The 20125-nt window shown below is 45.0% G+C and overlaps 1 protein-coding gene across 1 annotated transcript in view; it reads right to left on the bottom strand.

The window, feature by feature from the left end:
- The window catches only part of abs (ATP-dependent RNA helicase abstrakt), a 216328-nt gene that overhangs the window by 55026 nt on the left and 141177 nt on the right, over window positions 1-20125 (bottom strand). The window contains exon 10 of the mRNA XM_050193326.2: window positions 15459-15621. Coding sequence (XP_050049283.1) covers window positions 15459-15621 — 163 coding nt within the window. The remainder of the gene's footprint in view (window positions 1-15458; window positions 15622-20125) is intronic.

Consider the following 20125-nt stretch of genomic DNA (forward strand, 5'->3'; position numbering starts at 1 on the left):
TGTGCTTGTTCGCTCGGTTACGCCGGGAACGCCGATGCTCGCCGCAGGAGTTGGTGCATAGTGCTCCAATACACAGCACAGAACAGCAGAAAGCTCGGTAGCGAGCATCAAAGCAACTCTGCCTAACGTTGCCGCGGTGGCCATGGCTGCTAGCGGATCGGCGTGTGACAGTGCTGGTTTGATGCTGCGAGATAATAGAGAATTTTAGTGCGTCCGGTATTCTGGCAAGCATGGACGGTTTGCCGGTTGAGTGGGGGCGTAAATGTGAGCGGCCAGATTGGTGGTGCCAGCTGGTGGCGCAAAGCTCAACCACACAAATACAATGCTAACTACTATATTCTGATTCGCTGCTGGTGTAAAGTTTCGACAGCGGCGTAATCGTGTTCACAATTACGCCACTGCCGAAAATTTGCATCAGCAACGAAGCAGGATATAGTGGGTCACTACAGCTTTAGCTCTGTGTTTGTCTGGTTGAACTCTACGCCACCAGGCGGCTGCACCGCTCCGGCTGGACAAGTTTACGTCCCCGAAAATCCGGCAATCCGCCCAAACCGCCCCCGTTTGCCGGAATAGCGGACAGGCTAAAAGTCTCTAATAAAAATGGCTGCAGTGGTGGCTTCTATTATTGCCGTTTCGAACCTGCGGTCATGGCTAAATGTCTGGAAAATTGGACCATCAGGAATGTCCGAAAAATTGGTCGTTGACTGTATTAAACATTTAATAAGCACACTTTGAAGACTGCATTAGAGTGTTTTAGTTGAGCCTTTACGGTCCGCTCCGCTCAGAGTTGCCCCGCTAAGCCACAGCGGAGCAGCAGGCGATTTTCACGTTTTAGTTATACGTTCAGTGTAGCGGAGTGGACATTTCCCAGTTGCAGCGTCCTCTGGCCAAATTCAGTGTAATGGAACAAAATAAAAACACCCATTGATACTTTTTATAAAGTAAAACGAATATACATAACTTATTTGTCCATCAAGTATCTAGACGTGCGCTTGTAATGCGTTACCAGTCCATATTATCTAGTGGAAAATAAAGCATCCTCTTGGGGAACACCACATGATAGCCAGTGAGGTTGCTGTCCGCATGCAATCCAATCTTTTCTGACGCTAATGCTACCCAACGCACTGCACAGTGCGCACCGCATCCTCCCACAAAGCGGGGTATTCAAATGGGTCAGCACTCGCGACTTGTAGTAAACATAAACCTTCATCTTTGCGAAATCGCATTTATGGCTTGTGCTGCGCAGACGAACATAAAGGCATGGTTGAAGTGCACGGCATGGTCGAGAACATGTCACAGAAGGCAGCCATCTTGGAAAGAGCGAGGCAAGCGAGGTGCCTCAATGCATGCACAAGAGAGGGCGCGCACATCGACCACCCTCGGTAGTGAAAGACGAAAGCGACGCTCCGCTCAGGCACCTTGTAAGCGGACTGTGTTTGTCACTCCGCCAATCCACTTGCGGCTAAGCTGAGGGTGCATGCGCATTCACACTTCTGCTCTGCTTAGCAGCTCAGCGGACTGTAAAAACACCAAACTAAAACACTCTATTACCTCCCACCATGAGCCTGCACAAGTCATGCCAATACATTATTGAGCATGAATTCGTTTTTTTAGGGCATCAATGCAAAAAACATTTTTGCCAAAGAATTTAAAATAGTGAAAGAACCCAAGAGTACAACAGTCTCTTCTGGACAAGGATTCCTTGCACTGACTCCCCTCTTAACAAAAGCCATTAAAGGCCCAACTGCAAAAAAAAAAAAAAAAAAAAATCGCTTTGGCTAATTAATTCGTTATAAACGAGAAGTATATACTACTGCACCAATCTTGGAAACGCCCCAGGGCTGGCAATTGTATCTTGTTAGCAGCCTTTAAACAGCACCTAAGCAAATGACGTGTGAACCTGGTGGCGTCGCTATGACGCAAGTCCTAGCACACCGCGTCCCAGATTTTTCAAGTGCGCTGCGGTTCCCAGGCATTCGAGCTGGCCACGAGCCTGGAGCTATGTCGCCGACAGAGACCAATTAGAGCATGCAAGTTGTCCAAGCGTCTTGATGGCTAGCGGGCTTGTCGTGGCACCCCATAGTAGCTGCAGTATTTAAGCTATGTAGGAGACGCAGCTCCGTGCGACTGCTGGAGTAATTGCACATGCGCTCCAGTATGGCCGTGCTAAGTGGTGTGGACCAGCTTTATACTGTACCAAGGGACGTATACTCGGATGATCACTTTGGTAATTGATCATGTATTTTGATCACTTTGGTAACTGATCATGGTAATTAATCATGAATCGACTACGCCTTAGTCTCAGAAATGGTCTATGAACGACTAGACCAAATGATATCATGAGAAGCCAAAAAGGACACCAAGGACAACATAGGGGAAATTACTTGTACTTAATAATTGAATTAAAGAAATGTTAAATTAATGGCAATGAAAGTGGATGAAAAAACAACTTGCCGCAGGTGGGGAACGATCCCATGACCAGTTGCCTTCACCCAGAAAGATCACATATTCATGACGCCTGCGGCAGAAAGGATGTTCCACATCCGCCGCCAAGGCTTGTGAATGGTGGTGCTGGCTAACACTCCCAAGGTTAGTTCTAGTAGTAACACATAAATACCCAAGAAAGTGGATGGGGAAATGGTGCTGCGGTAGCTCAATTGGTTAGAGCATCGCACGCATAATGCGAAGATGTGGGATCGTTCTCCACCTGCGGCAAGTTGTTTTTTCATCCACTTTCATTGCCATTAATTTATCATTTCTTTAATTCAATTAGTCAGTATTGGGGGCGAGGACTTACGGAGTCACCATCTGTCGGAAGCGCCTCCCTTGCATAGTATGAGGGATCACGCGGCGAGCTCCTTACAGGTTTCGCTTACAGCGCTCAATAACATCACGTTGCAGCCCTCCTGGACATTTCAGTAACTACTCTGAAAACGAGGGAAGTTTCTTACTGTCGAAATAATAATCTTGGGCAAACTGAAAGCACAGAATCATTTACAGACGTTATCTCTTTACCGCATACGTACAGTGAACGCCACTGCGTGCAGTCACTGCGATGGAGTCTCCCGAACCGGCCTCTTGCGTGAAAGCTAAGCAGTTGCTGAGAGCAAACTATGTGAAATATGTTCATATAGTGGGCTGCCTGCATAACGAGATGGAGCATAACAGAATGAAGCCTCAATGCAGCGATTTCACAGTTTTGCAGCGACCGAATGCACATCTGCATGCATGTCCCCGCACAATGTTTCGCTTTCTCTGTGAGCGTGTTGTCGAACCGTGCCGTGAGCGTTAGACCGCAGCATATGAGCATTTGACAGCACACAAGCTACCATTGCTGCGTGGACGCTATCAGAGCTGTTGAAAAATAATTTTGTTCGAGACTTTGACGCCTACGGCGAATGTGATGTGCCCTCGCGACGATTCAATCTTTTTTTTTTCTTCTAAATTCATGGACGTTTCAATATTATTTCTCCAGCTGCGTCACACTGTATGTTTATCGGTATTCTCAGCGTGCAATTTCCCAGTTTTTTTTTTTCGTAATCCAGTGCATTAATTCATAGCACAAACATGACCATTTGCCATGCCTTTTTTGTAATGTGCTTCTTACCACTCCCTTTCCATTCCAGTGAACTTGGAGTTCATAGACCAAACTGTCATGACATTAGCTGGGCAATCAGCAAGGACGAGCGTCTCAGTGCTCGTCTTCTGCTACTCACCGAACATCGCAGACCCGGTGCTGTAGCAGAAATCTTCCTCGTGTCTGTGCTTGCTGGATACCCGAGTTGCAGCTGATGGCTGCTTGCCGGTTCTAAGTTTCGTGAGCCAAGCTTCACGCAGCTTTTTGTCCTGCGGCTACGTGTGAATAAGGCTGGCACCAGGTTTCGTTGCATGCGTCTGGCACTGCGGCACCGAGCAGTAGCCTACCATGCTCCACGCATCCAAAGGCAGTCACTACCTAATATAGTGTTTTAAAATGTTGTCAAGCAGACACCCAAAGCGGTAAAGCCTCACCACCTAATTACAATCGTAGCACAGGTGGGACTTTAAATAGTTTTCAGCTCGCTTCGGCGCTTCCCAAGCAGACGACACGGCCGCTGTGTCCACGTGATCTCTCATGCCACGTCACGCCGATGGTGGCGCCAGCTTTTCCAGTGGTGGAGCCCGCTCTCAATAAGTAATTTCCCTTATGTTGTCCTTGGTGTCCTTGTTTGTTGGCTTCTTGTGATACGATTAATAAAAATCGGGCCCCTCGATTAACCCTCTCACTTCTCATTCTCACATAACGAGGGTCTCAAATCTGGCAACACTGATGCCCTCCAGTGGCATGTGCGGGTTTATTGACTAGTTGCCTCCACCCAGAAAGAGCTCGTGCTCGTGACGCCTGCGGCAGAAAGGGTGTTCCACATTCGCTGCCAAGGTTTGTGAGTGGTGACGCTGGCTAACACTCCCATGGTTAGTTCTAGTAGTAACACATAAATACCCAAGAAAGTGGATGGGGACATGGCGCTGCGGTAGCTGAATTGGTTAGAGCATCGCACACGTAATGTGAAGACGTGGGATCGTTCCCCACCTGTGGCAAGTTGTTTTTTCATCCACTTTCATTGCCATGAATTTATAATTTCATTAATTCAATTGGTAAGTACAAGTAATTTCCCATATGTTTTCCTTGGTGTCTTTGTTGGCTTCTCGTGATATTATTAAAATCGGGCCCCTCGGTTAACCCCCTTTATTCTAGACCAAATGATGATAGATGAACATGGAAAAAATAGCCTGGGTAGCTATCATAAACGTTTAACCTTAAAATCTGGGAGATATATTAACGCAGAACATGAACCAATAGCATCAGAATTTCTAAATATGAATGAAAACAAAATAACAGAGATTGCAATAAACAGAGAAGAAAATGGAGACGTTTCGTACAACAGTCCGGGAATATAAGGAACTGGTAGATATTATGCAGCTGGAGATAAGACAGACACGGCAAAAAAATTGTTGTGTTAGAAAGAGGAAACCCCATAAGTGGGGGAACAAGGAAATAAAGCAAGCTATACAGGGTGTCTTCTTTAGCTGCACCAAATTTTTTAAAGATTTATTATGGCAGATAGCACAATTCTAATCCTTGATCTAAATTACTTGATGAGGTGGCCATTACTTCTACAAAGAATCTAAATGTTCTATTGAATAATTAATGTATTTATGATAATTAAATTTTTAATTAATTAGCTTATGCCACATATTTCAATCTATGAATTACAGTCGCTAATTTCACACGGCGTATCCACTAGGAACGAATTCTCTGGACAGCACCAGTTCCGAGATGATCATCATCATCAGCCTATTTTATGTCCACTGCCGGACATAAAAGCCGACAAAGTGCATTGGCACTCCAGTTACTTTCTTAAAAAACCACTGTTTTATGCATTGAAGCACAAAAGTAACAGGAACACCAATGCTATTTCGACACAACGTTACTAGATTATCTAGTAGCAATGATTTCGACAGACACATTGAAAATTAATATCTCGGAACTGGTGCTGTCCAGAGAATTCATTCGAAGTGGATACGCTGTGGGAACTCAGCGGCATTAATTTGTAGATTGAAATATGTGGTGTTATGTAATTAATTTAAAAAGTTCATTAATGTAATTACATTAATTATTCAAGTGAACATTTTGATTTCTCATACACGTAATGGCCACCCTACCCAGTAATTTAGATCAAGGGTTAGAATTGTGCTATCTGCCATAAGCAATCTTCAAAAAGTTTGGTGTAGCAAAAAAAAGAAAGACACACTGTATAAGAGTAAGCAGGTGTATAGGGATCATTGAAAAAAGCAATGAAGTTGGGATTACCTGAAGAAGAGGTGCTCCTTAGATGGAACAAATACTGAGAAGAGCAAAGGGTGGCGAGTGAACTAGTGCAAGGTAAAATTAAATGCAGAAGTGAATGTTCAGTGCATAATATTCACAAAAGAGACAAAGGCACACCAAAAGGATTCTGGAACCATGCAAGAGCACTTGGAGCTTCAACTAAAAATTCACAAATGGCTATAAGGGATGAAGACAGCAACATCTTTGAAGGAGACAATGCACTGCGGTATATCACAGATGTTATTGGGGATAACTCTGGTACGAAAAAGCGTAGTTCAGACTCAGATTGAGCAACATCAAAATTTACCAAAGAAAACTTTTACTGGAAAAGAGCATAAGAAAATGTCTCAACAGCATGGCTGCAGGACCCGATTAAATTCCAATACGGCTAATAAAAAAACCTCAGCCCTAAGAGCAAGGCACTGCTGACTGATGCCATAGAGCAAGTGATCAGAATGAAGAAAATTCTGGATGGATGGTGTGAAAGCAAGACGGACCTCATCTACAAAGCAAGTATGATAAGGATAAGACAAGCTTGTACAGGCCAGTTACAGTAACGCCGGTGATATATAGAATGGCAATGCAAGCCATGAAACTAAAACTGTCGAAGTGGGTGGAAAAAAATTATGTACTGGAGGAACTACAGAATCGGTTCAGACCAGGCAGACACTTAGAGGATATGTTCAATAGCTCAGTATAGACCTTTATGGATAGCATTTCTAGATATTAATGGGACACTAAAGGCAAATACTAAGTCAATGTGGACTGTTAAAATACTAGTCCAGAAACCTTTCCGCACTTGTTTAATGCCAAGAAAAGACTTAGTTTATGAGAAAATTGCATCTGAAGGATGCACCTAGCTTTATCCTGTTAAGATCGCCTGCTCCTGAGCGAGGAAGGGTGACGTTGCATATGTCATCAACGCCCTTTACTGCCCTTTGTGAGTAAAACAGCACCCAACTGACAATGCAACATTTTTTTTTTTTTGGAAAGCGTAAACATGCATCCATGGGGAAACCGAGCTAAGACATTGTGTTAGATTCACAGCTGCAGCTGGTTTTGGTAAAGTGCCGTGGACCGTTCGGGAATCCCGCAACATCACATGCACGTGGCATTCTCTACTCCTTGCAGTTTGTGTGAGTTTTGCGAGCCAGCAAAACCAGCACAGCACTATGCAATAACGAAACTACTGAAACGTGAAAGCATGAGAGGTGCAGAGTGGAGAAAACGAAACCTTTCGACTGCCTGCATCTTTGTCAAGGGTAACGGCAATGAGTCCTTTTTTCTCAAAATTAAATAGAATTTGACAAGTTGCATTTTATTTCATCTTTTAATGCAATACAAAAATCTTTTTATTATGAATGGTTGAGCACTAGTGACAGAATTATAATGAGGAGTGCCTTTGTCATCGGGCTAGTACTTGAATGTCCCAAGGTAGTCTCTAATTGTGTCCTGCATTTACCTCAATTTCTCAATTACTAAAGCTCTGTTCGTGATAATACTGGTGCCTTAGATCTTCTTGAGCACTAATCTATCACTTTAGCTTGACTTAATATTGACGCGTATATTCTACTTAGAAGACAACGACGATGGGGGCAATAACGGACTCCATCTAGTGGGTGGCTGAGATTCTGGAGAGGACGAAGAAGACGTGCCTCGGTTCCGTTTGTTTTTGAACAGCTTGTCCTGTTGTTCTTGAACGTCTCCCCGTCTTCTGTCCACGTTGTACCGCAACACTGGTGGAGGCGCTGGGTACTGAGTTCGCCTGATGCTCCGGAGTCCTTCTGGGAGTCGTTCTTCTAGTCCGGAGGCATTGTCACCAGTTACGACACTCGTGCATCGCATCAGTTGCCGACTGCTAGGCCTTGCCCCGGAGTTTTCCCCTCTTCAACCACCTCTCTTTGGCAGCAGCACACTTCTCGTAATGGCCGAAACCAGCTCACCGCAAGCACCCCAAAGCAGCCGGTTTCCCAGTCCACAACAGGTAACCATTCTGCATCCACTGGTTCCCAATCGCTATCGCGGTGCAGTCTTCGAAGACATTGAAGACTGGCTTGACAAGTATGAACGCGTCGCACAGATTAACCAGTGGACTGAGCAGCAAAAGCTTTCCCACGTCTATTTCGCCCTTGACGACAGTGGCCGTACTTGGTACGAGAACCGTGAAGCTGGCCTGACGACGTGGAATGACTTTCGGCAGAAGATCACGGATACGTTTGCAAGTGCTGACCGACGCGACCGTGCCCAGCAGATGATGGAGCTACGGGTGCAACAACCTAATGAGTCGGTCACAATGTTCGCTGAGGACATGGCTCGCCTCTTTCGTAGAGCCGACCCGAACATGACCGAAGATAGGAAGTTGCACTACCTCATGCGAGGTGTAAAAGAGCAGTTGTTTGCAGGGCTTGTGCGGAATCCACCAGTCACCGTCGAGGACTTTATCAAAGAGGCTACGGCTATTGAGCAGGCCCTTCATCAACGGTGCAGGCAGTACGATTGACTGTCCACCAGCAATGCAATCAATGCCGCCGCAGGGACTGCCGAGTATCAGAATTCCTTGCGTGAATTGATCAGAGAGCTTGTCAGAGAGGAAGTGCAAAAGATTCTGACACCGACGTTGTATAGACCTGTAGCATCAATCGCCGAAGTGGTGCGCGATGAAATCAGGCAGGCGTTCCCGGCAGCCGATTTTCAAGATCACCAGCGTCCCATGACTTACACCGCCGCTGTCCAATGTCCACCACCCGTCACAACCACACCGCCGTACCACCAGCCTCCAACAGCCGCTCCTTGGTCGCCGCCGCAAGAGGATGCTTCGAGGCGCGCACCCGTTATGCCGCTGCAGTCACACCAGCAACCGTCGTTCGCCGCCCCTTGGTCAACGCCGCAAAACGACGCTACGAGACAGCCGCAATTTCGGAAAACCGACGTATGGCGCACCGTTGATAGGCGACTACTTTGCTTTCACTGCGGAGGCGCAGGCCATATTTCGCATAATTGCTGGCATCGCGACACGTCATTTCGACCTCATCGTCCGTGGTCCTAGGGTCGACGTGCAAATGACGATTCCATGCTACGCCGCGATGACGCTACTTTTCGGGAACCTCCAACAGCGCACCTGAATGACGAATCCGTGCCCAACGATAGGTCTGATTTCAGCCGTTGGTCGCGTTCTCCAACCCCTCCACGTCAGATGGCTTCACCTACTGGACGTACTTTTGCTGACCTCCGAGGACGAAGGTCGCCCAGCCCACGCCGGGGAAACTGAAGGTGGCGACCTCTAGGGGTAAGGTTGCAGGCCCACCGCAAGACAATAAAAAGCACCCAACACTCCCGCTGCAGAACGCTGTGAAGCCGATAAACACCGAAGAAATTGTGAGCGCCGACATTGATGTTTTGGTGGACGGACAGCCAGTGACAGTGTTAGTCGACACTGGTGCCGACTTCTCGATAATGAGTCAGGAACTCGTCCTCCACCTGAAGAAAGTAAAGACACCATGGATGGGACCTCACATAAGGACGGCAGGTGGTCAATTACTAATGCCTACTGGAAGATGTACTTCTAGAATTGATATCGGGGATTCTTCTATCATAGCCACTTTTATCGTTCTGCCTGTGTGCTGTAAAGATTTGATTATTGGAATGGATTTTCTGAAAGAAAATGGTGCCGTAATTAACATCCCGGATCGCATGGTGACGTTTTATAAGAGCCCTGGTTTAGTCTATTGCTTATCGCCGCAACACCACTCCTTTCGTCTAACAGAAGACGACGACGTCATCCCACCTTGATCATGTACCCTTGTTTCGGTAGCATGTGACGTACCGTTTCATTGCGAAGGCGTTGCCGACCAAATAACCGCGTTGTTATTCACTCATGGTATCTCGGTCGCACGAGAAATCATAAATGTCACCGACGGACGCACGAACTTGTTGCTAACAAATTTTAGCATAGAGCGACGGCGCCTTCCAAAGGGCACGGCTGTGGCTTATTTTGACGGTGTTGCGGATGTCCGCGGCTGCTGTTCACTACTTGAAGAAGCACCTACGCAAGACCCAGCTCCTGTACTTGACGTCAGCACTGCTTTGTCACCACACGATCGAGAATGGCTTCTTACGCTACGGGCCAAATTCAGCGACTGCTTTGCGTCGACGTCCAGCGTCGGTTGGACACCTCTAACAAAGCACCGAATAATTATAGAGGATACGGCAAGACCAATTCACCAAAATCCTTATAGTGTTGCTCCCAGAGAACGTTAAGCCATATAACATCAAGTGACAAAAATGCTTAAAGACGACGTGATCCAACCATCAATGAGTCCCTGGGCATCTCCTGTAGTTCTAGTCAAGAAAAAGGACGGCAGCTTGCGTTTCTGTGTGGACTACCGAAAACTAAATCAGGTGACAAAGAAAGATGTGTACCCGCTTCCCCGTATAGACAATTCACTCGACAGGCTTCGACACGCTATTTCCTTCTGCTGTTCAATGGATTTCAAAAGCGGATATTGGGAAATCGAGGTAGACCCGAGAGACTGTGAAAAAACTGCTTTTGTGACACCAGACAGCCTATACGAATTTAAGGTCTTGCCTTTCGGCTTGTGCTCTGCCCCTGCTACGTTCCAACTCCTCATGGACACTGTGCTTTCAGGCCTGAAGTGGAAAACCTGCTTAGTATACCTCGACGATGTCATCGTGTTCTCCACAACATTTGAAGAACATCTCGAACGGCTTGAAGTGGTTCTGCAGTCCATCCGGTCCGCTGGCCTTACCCTTAAACCGGAGAAGTGCCACTTTGGCTTTGCCGAACTACAGTTTCTTGGTCACGTCGTCAGCCACGCAGGTGTCCGCCTGGATCCTGAAAAAATTGCCGCCGTCGCACAGTTTCCCGTACCATCCAATAAAAAGGCTGTCAGGCGCTTCCTTGGCCTCTGTGCCTATTACCGGCGGTTTATTGCAGACTTTGCTCATATTGCGTCGCCGTTAACTCGCCTGACGAGAGACGACGTTGCTTTCGGATGGGGCGACGAAGAGCAAGGTGCACTTGCGGGAACGTCTCCAGACACCTCCAGTGCTTGCTCACTTTGATGAGACCGCTCCTACATTGCTCCACCCTGACGCAAGCAATGTTGGCTTGGGAGCTGTTCTTGTGCAACAGCAGGAGGGCACAGAAAGAGTACTTGCCTATGCAAATAGAACACTCTCACACACAGAGGCTAATTACTCCACGACTGAGAAAGAATGCCTCGCCGTAGTATGGGTGGTTATGAAATTTTGCCCATATTTGTATGGCCGCCACTTCACAGTTATAAGCGACCACCATTCACTCTGTTGGTTTACAAACCTTAAAGATCCTTCGGGACGACTGGCGCGTTGGAGCCTACGGTTGCAAGAGTTTGACATGACTGTCAAGTACAAGTCAGGGAAACGACATACGGATGCTGACTGCCTGTCTCGATCGCCGATAGAGTCGTCTTCTCCACCCGAAGAAGACTCGGCATTTCTTTGTGTTCTGGACACATCCACCATCGCGCAACAAAACAGGACGACCCTGAGTTGCTTGAACTCATCAATTACTTAGAGGGCAGATCTACGAAACCGCCTAGAGTTTTCGCAAGAGGACTGTTGTCGTTTTGTTTGCGGGCGAAAGTACTTTACAAACGAAACTTTCCTTCGACCGGGTCCCCCTATCTGCTCGTCATTCCTGCAGCTCTTCGTATGGAAGTACTTGAAGCCTGTCACAACGAGGCGACTTCTGGTCACTTAGGCTACACGAGAACGCTGGCCAGAGCGCAGCAGAGGTACTACTGGCCGAGACTTACCACCACCGTGAAACATCACGTTCGCACTTGCCTCGACTGCCAGAGACGCAAGTCGCCTCCTTCGAAACCAGCCGGCCTCCTACAACCCGTCCAGCTTCCTCAAAGACCATTTGACCAAATCGGAATGGATATATTGGGCCCACTTCCTACTTCTACTGCAGGGAATCGGTTTGTTATCGTCGTTACACTGAAACAAAGGCAATCCAGAGAAGTACAGCAGCCGAGGTGGCGCGCTTTTTCATTGAGCATGTTGTGTTGCGACACGGCGCACCAACCGTTGTAATAACAGACCGAGGAACCGCATTCACGGCTGCACTGTTAGATCACGTCTTGCTGCTAAGTGGAACGTCTCATCGGAAGTCAACCGCCTACCATCCACAAACCAACGGATTAACAGAACGCCTAAACAAAACAATTGAAGACATGCTCTCCATGTACGTGGATGTTGAACAGAAAAATTGGGACGACATCCTACCTTACATCACCTTTGCATATAACACGACGAAACAAGGGACAACACGCATGACTCCGTTCACCCTTGTTCACGGACGGGATGTACGAACGATGTTGGATGCAATGCTTCCACACGACTTTGACGACGCTGATACGGACGCCGATGTGTTTACGCAATGCACAGAAGAGGCTCGGCAGCTCGCACGCTTGCGGATCTGCCAGCAGCAAGACTACGACTCGGGGCGCTATGATCTTAACCGTCGAATGGTCATCTATGATGTCGGCAACAGAGTGTGGGTTTGGACACCCCATACGGAAACGAGGCCTCTCCGAGAAGCTGTTAAGATGATACTTCGGACCATATCGAGTATTGCGCCGACTCAGTGATGTCACGTACGAGGTCGTCCTGGTAGTGCCAGTTGTACGCGGCGCCGCACGCGTTGTTCTGAACTTGTGCACGTTGTCCGCATGAAACCGTATGTGAGTGAATAACTATGTGAGAGACTCTTACTTCTGCGAGCGACATTTCTGGTTTAGCATCAGGGCGATGCTCTTTTAGGGAGGGACAAATGACGGCTATATTCTACTTAGAAGACAACGACGATGGGGGCAACAACGGACTCCGTCTAGAGGGTGGCTGAGATTCTGGAGAGAACGAAGAAGACGTGCCTCGGTTCCGTTTGTTCTTGAACAGTGTGTCCTGTTGTTCTTGAACGTCTCCCTGTCTTCTGTACGCGTTGTACCATGACAATATTTGCCTTTAGTGCCCCTTTAAAAGAGCCTACAACACCATAGACAGGGAGTTATGAGATATTCTCAAGCACGAAGGCATAGATGACGATTTCGTGGAGCTGCTGAGGGAGATAATAGAAAGACATCCGAGTACAAATTGTATGAGAAGGCCGAAAATGTATTGAAGTGGTGGAAGTTCCCCATGCACTGAAGCAAGGATGACCTCTGTCTCCATTGTTGTTCCTGCTTTATGTTAAGGGTACAGAAAGGCATCTGAAAAACAGTCAATTAGGATTTTATTCATTCTACATGCGTAATGGACAAATGGTGCAACAGAAGCTCCCTGGACTGATGCATGCGGACGACATAGTGCTACTAGCAGAGAGTAAAAAAGATTTAGAAACACTGGCCAATGGGTGTGGCAACACAACGACAAATCTAGGCCTCAAGTTCAGTACATAGAAATCGGGAATTATGATCTTTAATGAAGAGATGAGCAATTACGTAGTGTCAATTCAACAGCAAGTCATACCCATAAACAAGCAATATAAATACTTCGGCGTATACATAAACGAAGGAAAGACTTACTCTAACACCCACCAAGAGAATCTGAAAATAAAGGGGGAGCGGAATGCTGCAATAATGAAATGCAGAGCATTGTGGGGCCGCAATAAGTATGAGGTGGTGCATGGAATCTGGAAAGGAGTAATGGTGCCAGTGCTAACGTTTGCAAATGCTATTCTGTGTTTAAAATTGGATATCTTGTCGGGGCTAGAAGTTAACCAGATTGGCAGATCAGTTGGCTTTGGGGGCCCACAGTAAAACGACAAATCAGGCAGTGCAGGGTGACATGGGTTGGGCTTTTTTTGAAGTCAGAGAAGCACACAGCAATATTAGTTTTTAAGAAAGACTGAGGAACATGGATTAAAATAAATGGGCGGCTTAAGTGCACAAGTATCTGTACCTGAAAAGCGTAGACACAGAATATAGAAAGAGGTCCAGAAAGTTGGCAACCAAGTACAGAATGATTGAAAGTGTAGATAGAAAACCAGGGGTCATCAGAAAGAAAGTGAGAGAAAGAGAGACAGTGAATTGGATGCAAAGAATGGAAACAAAAAAGACCATGGAGATTTACAAGAATGGGAAAGAAGAAACTACAAGGGAAAATCTGTACAATAACAACAAAGGGCAGTGCATTACTATTTGAGGCTCGAGCTGGTTGCCTAAGGACAAAAACATAACGGAGTAAATATTCACAGCAAGATGAGGCATGTGTATGCAACTGCAAAAATCCATAGACCACTCAGCATATCCTAATGGAATGTGAAGGGATTCATGCAGTGAGACTCGTTGGTAATGCACACGTTCCAGAAGCTCTTAGGTTTAAAGTGGACGAAAGCCTCAACCAGTCAACAGTCGAGATAAGCAAGAGACATTTAGAGTATTGGTGAAAAAAAAAAAAAAAATGCAGGGGAGAGATTGATACGACCGGATTCATTACAGGCATAGGTAGCGCTACAAGGTAGTTAGAGAAGTTCTGAGAAAAACAAAACAGAAAAGAAGATCGAGGAGACGTATACAAAAATGCTATAATGAAAAACAAGTATAGCATACCTGATCAAATCAAACAGGTTAGGTGATGATTTGTCACCGCCCCGTTTCAAAGGGGATGCCAATAAAGCACCATCATCATCATTACTTTCGGCAATACTATTGCCTTCGTGTAATGTAGTGCTGAACTGGCCAATCAACTCATCTGGTTTTGCTTAACCAGACAATAAGTCTGCATTGAAAGTGATATCACCAAAAGCGATGGTCCGAGAATACGTCCCCAGCTTGACCGAATGACAGTTGCAAAATACAGACCGAGCATTTGGAAATGCTATCAATAGCAAGCGTACGAGTAGTCTGTACTAATCTCAGAGGTCATACTGAGGAGCCACGCATTCAAGGTCATGTGTCAATTCTGGCAAGCAGTGGCGTTTTTTTGTTTTTTCAGTCTGGGCATCAAAGACTGCTATTTTTGCATGCTTTTTGGGATGCTTCTGCTCGTATTTCAAGCATCAAATTTTGCACGGAGGCTCTTCTATATATCTACACTATATTAAACTACGCTTTTTAAGAGGTTCAAAATTTTGTTGCAGTTGGCCTTTAATAAAAACCAGCACCTCTATTTAGAACTAGCAAACACTGCATAAACCAGGAATGTTTCATTTTGTACTACTACTTTCAGCATACCTTGCTGCATGTTGTTCTTTCCTTTATGATTACTTTTTTTTGTCATTATATACACCTTTAAGGTGCAACTCTGAAAGTGTAGTGAATGCAAGAAAGACAATTGAACAGGTGGCTTACAAGCTTAAACACATGACTGAACTGTTGAAAAGAGTATACAAACAAATGTCAGCAATTTAGCACATATCCAGAAAAACAAATAACCTCTCTTTCAGTTGATTCAGCCCCGTCAGTGTTTTGTTTTTTGCAATAAAGAAAAGCCACAGTTATTTGCCCTTTGTCCAGTGCACTACAATTTTACTACTGAGTGTCTTTCACTATGAACTAATTGCACATGGTGCCTATGGTCAGACCTTAAAGAAAGAGAAGATTGTGCGGACATCCTCCTCAAAGCCCATGTCAATCATGCGATCAGCCTCATCAAGACACAGGTAGCGGCACATGTCCAGGTTCACCATCTTCTTGTCCAACATGTCCATGAGCCGGCCAGGCGTTGCCACCATCACGTGCACACCCCTGCATGGTGACAAAGATCATCTCTATTCATGCATCAACAAAAAGAAAACTGTATAAGTCGACTTCTGTTAATTTGACCCTGAAGAGACTAGGGTCAAATTGCTTTAATTAAAGAAGATGCAGAAAAAACACAACATTCATTCGAACAAATCTACAAATCAAAGTTCTACTCAGCCAGGCTCACTTGGACTCCAACTCACCAACATTCTACTTAGCTGTGTTCACTAGGACTCGGACTCACCAATATTCTACTTAGCCGGACTCGCTCAGACTCAGACTCAGCAGAATTCTACTCAGCAGAGCTCACACAGACTAAGACTCACCAATATTCTGCTCAGTCGGGTTCATTTGGACTCATGCTCACCAAAGTTCTACTTAGCCGAGCTCACTTGGACTCAGACTCACCAAGGTAAGACTAAGCCAGGTTCACTCATACTCAGAGTCCCCAAAGACAAACAGACTTCGCTCACTCAGGAGCTTTTGGATTCACACAATTACAGACACAATCATACTAACAGAATCATGCGATCAGACTCCATTAAATCTCGTGGAATCACCAACTTACTCATTCGATTTGAACATACGGGCTTATAACTCAGGTGAATTACCAGCTCGCTAAAAGGATCCCTGATACAGTGCACTATCAGAGCTAATTTCAAAGTTGCATTCCACACTCACACCTACAAAACTCCAATGCCACGCACTGACTTGCCTATTCTTCTACTTACACTCACATGCATTAACACGATAGCGTTAAGAGGAAGCGTTAGCTCGGGCCCAACTCTGACGCGGCCTATTCAAATACATGTAAAACGAAAAAACGTTTTTCTGAGATAACCCCTAGACCGATTTTAACGAAATTTGTTGCATTTGAGAGAAAGTTAAATTCTAGTGACTGTAGGAAGTGGAATCTCGATTTAGGGCCTGAATTTTGTTAAAAGAATTTTCAAAAATTTAGAAGTTCGAAATAAATAGAAGCACAGTTTTCAAATTAATAGTTCTGCATCAAGAAAAGATATTGTGCTCCTGTAAACGGCATCCGTTAGACCATTCAAAGCGAACAAATTCAATATGCCAATTTATAGCTTATGTGAATTCGTTACGTTGTGTAGAAGGGTTCTGCAAAAGCTGTATTTTTATATTACTGAATTTTTCTTTAATTCATGCGGAACATGTCAATTTTGTCCACTTTAGATGTACTATCAGATGCAATTCACAAAATTGTGATATCATTTCTCCTAGTTGAGTTACAGAGTTGTAAGCTTGATAGTTCTGTTTTATGAAAATTAGCTATTTTCGCCAATTTTTAATAAAAAATTTACGACCTAAATAAAGAATTCAGAACCAACAGTCACTAGGTTTTAAGTTTTTCTTCTAAATTCAACAAACCTCGTCAAATTTTGTGCAGTGGTTGCCAAGAAAAAAGAATTCTTCTTTTACATGTATTTCGATAGGAGCCCCTGAGCTAAAGCTTCCTCTTAAGGAGCCTGTGTCGCAGAAAAGCCGGCATTGGCGGTGGCGTCCCTTGTCCGGCATCCAGCGTCGGCATCGAACGTTTTGGCAGAAAGATTTTCGAACCACACATACCCAGGCCTTTCATGTGATGCAAGGAACTCACTGAACTAATTGAATTTCTTAAGATAATATACGTAGAAAAATCGTAAACTACGACTTACACACATACTACAGACATGATAGCTCTCAGATTGTAATTTGAATATACGAGAAAACATGATTCTGTTATGCGAAAACTCGAACAAACCCCTTTTCCAGCGTTTCTGCAATGCACAGACCAGAGACGGCGTCTGCCATTTGTGCACGCCGGCATGTAAATATCTCAGAGTCCACGGAGCAGTGTGCGTGCTTCCTTGAAACACTTCCAGATGGTGTTCGCCTCCGCCGCATCGCGGCCCACGCAAGAGGCCATGTTTCAACCAGAAAGGCCGCCTTCGTACATAGCATTCGCTGCGAGCGTTTCCCGGTAAACATTATGGTTACATACGCTGTAGTTGCCGGGAAGTATGAGAAGCAGTCAGGCATCTTTGAATGCTATCGTGTTGCACTCTTAAAGGCGAAGCTTAAGCGTCCTCCAAATTTTGGCCTCATCGCTGGGTTTTTGTTCCCACTCATCATTATGTCCATTCATACTTCCCAGCATTTACTGAAAATCAAACTAGGGTCTCCAACTGAAAAAATAAGAATAAATACTGGTTCAATTCAGGTTCAACATGCTCCGATTTCTTTCTGGTTCAGTTCCGGTTCCTACAAAAAGAATATATAAAGGTTTGCAAACCAGTTCAGCGTACTTCACTTTATCTAGCCTCACAGTGGCATGTTGCACAGGGCTATTATTCCCCGCATGGCGCACATGCAAGTTCTGTCAGGTGAATGCAGAAATGGACTACCTGGCATGTGGGGAAGGCATCTGATGTTTTTACATGAATGTCAATTAATGAAGTTTAATGTATACAGCCACAGCAGGCTAACGCATAAAGACAGTTACCTTAGCAGGCAGCGGCATCGCTAGATTTATAGTGTGAGGCACGTGGTGTGCAGCGCCTCGATGCATCCATCTCCGTGCTCCCTCTTTCCTGTGTTTGCTTTTATCGTCACCCTTACTGAGCACGTGCAAACTGTACAATACAGCCTCCTTTGAAGTACTAACCGCGTTGATTTAGGTACAGTCGAACGCCTCTTCAATGAGTACCTCTACACCAAATTACCTGTATAACGAAGGAATAATTCTGTCCCGGTTCTATTGTGAGCTGTGCGGTGCGCAAACTTTAGAATGAAGTGACCAGTATAATGAATGATTCTGGAGGCCTCACGCGCTTTGCTATAAAGGCATTCAGCTGCATTCGTAAAAGGGATATATTGATGGTCACAACCAAATAATGTTTTTTACTTCATAAATGGTACATTGTTTTTAAGCAATAAAATATTTGAAACAGTAAAAAAATTTTGAATGTATAAAAAAATTATCAGTCTAATATAAAGCACATGCACAGGTTCGATAAGCAACAGATCTCGGAAGAAAAATGACGTAGTAATAAACATACAATGAATCACTTTATTTTCTTAGCATTATAATTTCCAGAAATAAATTTTTTAAAATTAGAATATAATGAGTATGCAGCATGATCATCAAACACACAGCTGAAATTACGTAGCATAAAAATAAAATTTAGCTAAAAAGATCCAAAATGTAATGAAAGTAACACCCTTACAATACTAGCTGTTCACTCGATTAACCAAGTTTTTCCTGATGCTGTGAGGCACGCTCGCCAAGTTTGCATCATAAGAGAAATAGTACGTGCCATGAATTCAGTATAAAAAAATTCAGTGACGATTTAGTGATAAATGCAAGATAAATGCGTCAGCATCATATCACACCTCTTTGAGGTCCCAGATTGATGATTAAAGGGACACTAAAGTGAAAAATGATTTCTTCTGCATCAGTAAATTACCTTTCTACAACACCAAAAATACCACTCTTACAACGATAAGACGTTTGGTAAGCCAGAAAAAGCGCAAGAACGAAATACGGGTGGCGACGCCTACTTAAGTTCCCGCACCTGGAGGCTGTGACGTCTTGGATTTTGATGGCATTTTCTAGGGCTTACTAATTATATATAGCGGTACAGATTGACTACATTGTGTTCTAAAGGAACCAAATATTAAACATGGCAAGTTTCGGGAACCTTTATTCAGCCAACGCGGCCCAAATGCGAAAACATACTTTGGAATCCCTGACGTCACGCTGACGTACCGGCGCTGGGGTTTCGGCACGAAATTCAAATACTGATACTTGGACCTTCATTTTCTCATCTAATAATCAAACTATTTTTTTTAAATGACTGCCCGCAGGGTTCTCAAACAATGCTTCATTAGTTTAAACTGATTTATTGTTTCACTTTAGTGTCCCTTTAAAACCGCATTCACCACATTGAAAAGTAGTTTTCAGAAGCTTCACTGGACACACATGCCGCCTTTTCGAGGAATGAAGGGCAGCTGACAGTGGTCCTGAGCAGACCACCCTCAGATGCGCTATAATATACGTTCACCACGTGACAGGCTTCCCACACTTCACACACACACATTTTCCCATCTTGACACTCCTAATGCTACCACATTAAAAAGCATGAAGTATCATTATTCCTAACCTAACTATCTATGATATACGAGCACTGCTGAAAGTCCTGCTCACCCCAGTGCTCTGGAAAACTGTGCACGATAGTGAATATGTTGGAGGTCTGTGGTTGCTTCACAGATGCAACAGGAGTGATACAATCATTACACAAAAGCATAGATGTGCACACAGCATGGCCACTGTGCAGCTGTGACATTGACATTTGCTCTCAGTCGTGCTGAACACCAGCCCCGCATCCGCACAAGGCAACAGCACGAAAGCTCAGTTTAAGCAGCATGCACGCATTACAGCAAAAGAATGCCGAGCGCACGCTGAAAGGAACACTAACTTAACTGACCAAACTCGGCACACAGC

This window comes from Dermacentor andersoni, chromosome 1 (genome assembly GCF_023375885.2).
Source record: "Dermacentor andersoni chromosome 1, qqDerAnde1_hic_scaffold, whole genome shotgun sequence".
Classification (NCBI taxonomy): domain Eukaryota; kingdom Metazoa; phylum Arthropoda; class Arachnida; order Ixodida; family Ixodidae; genus Dermacentor; species Dermacentor andersoni.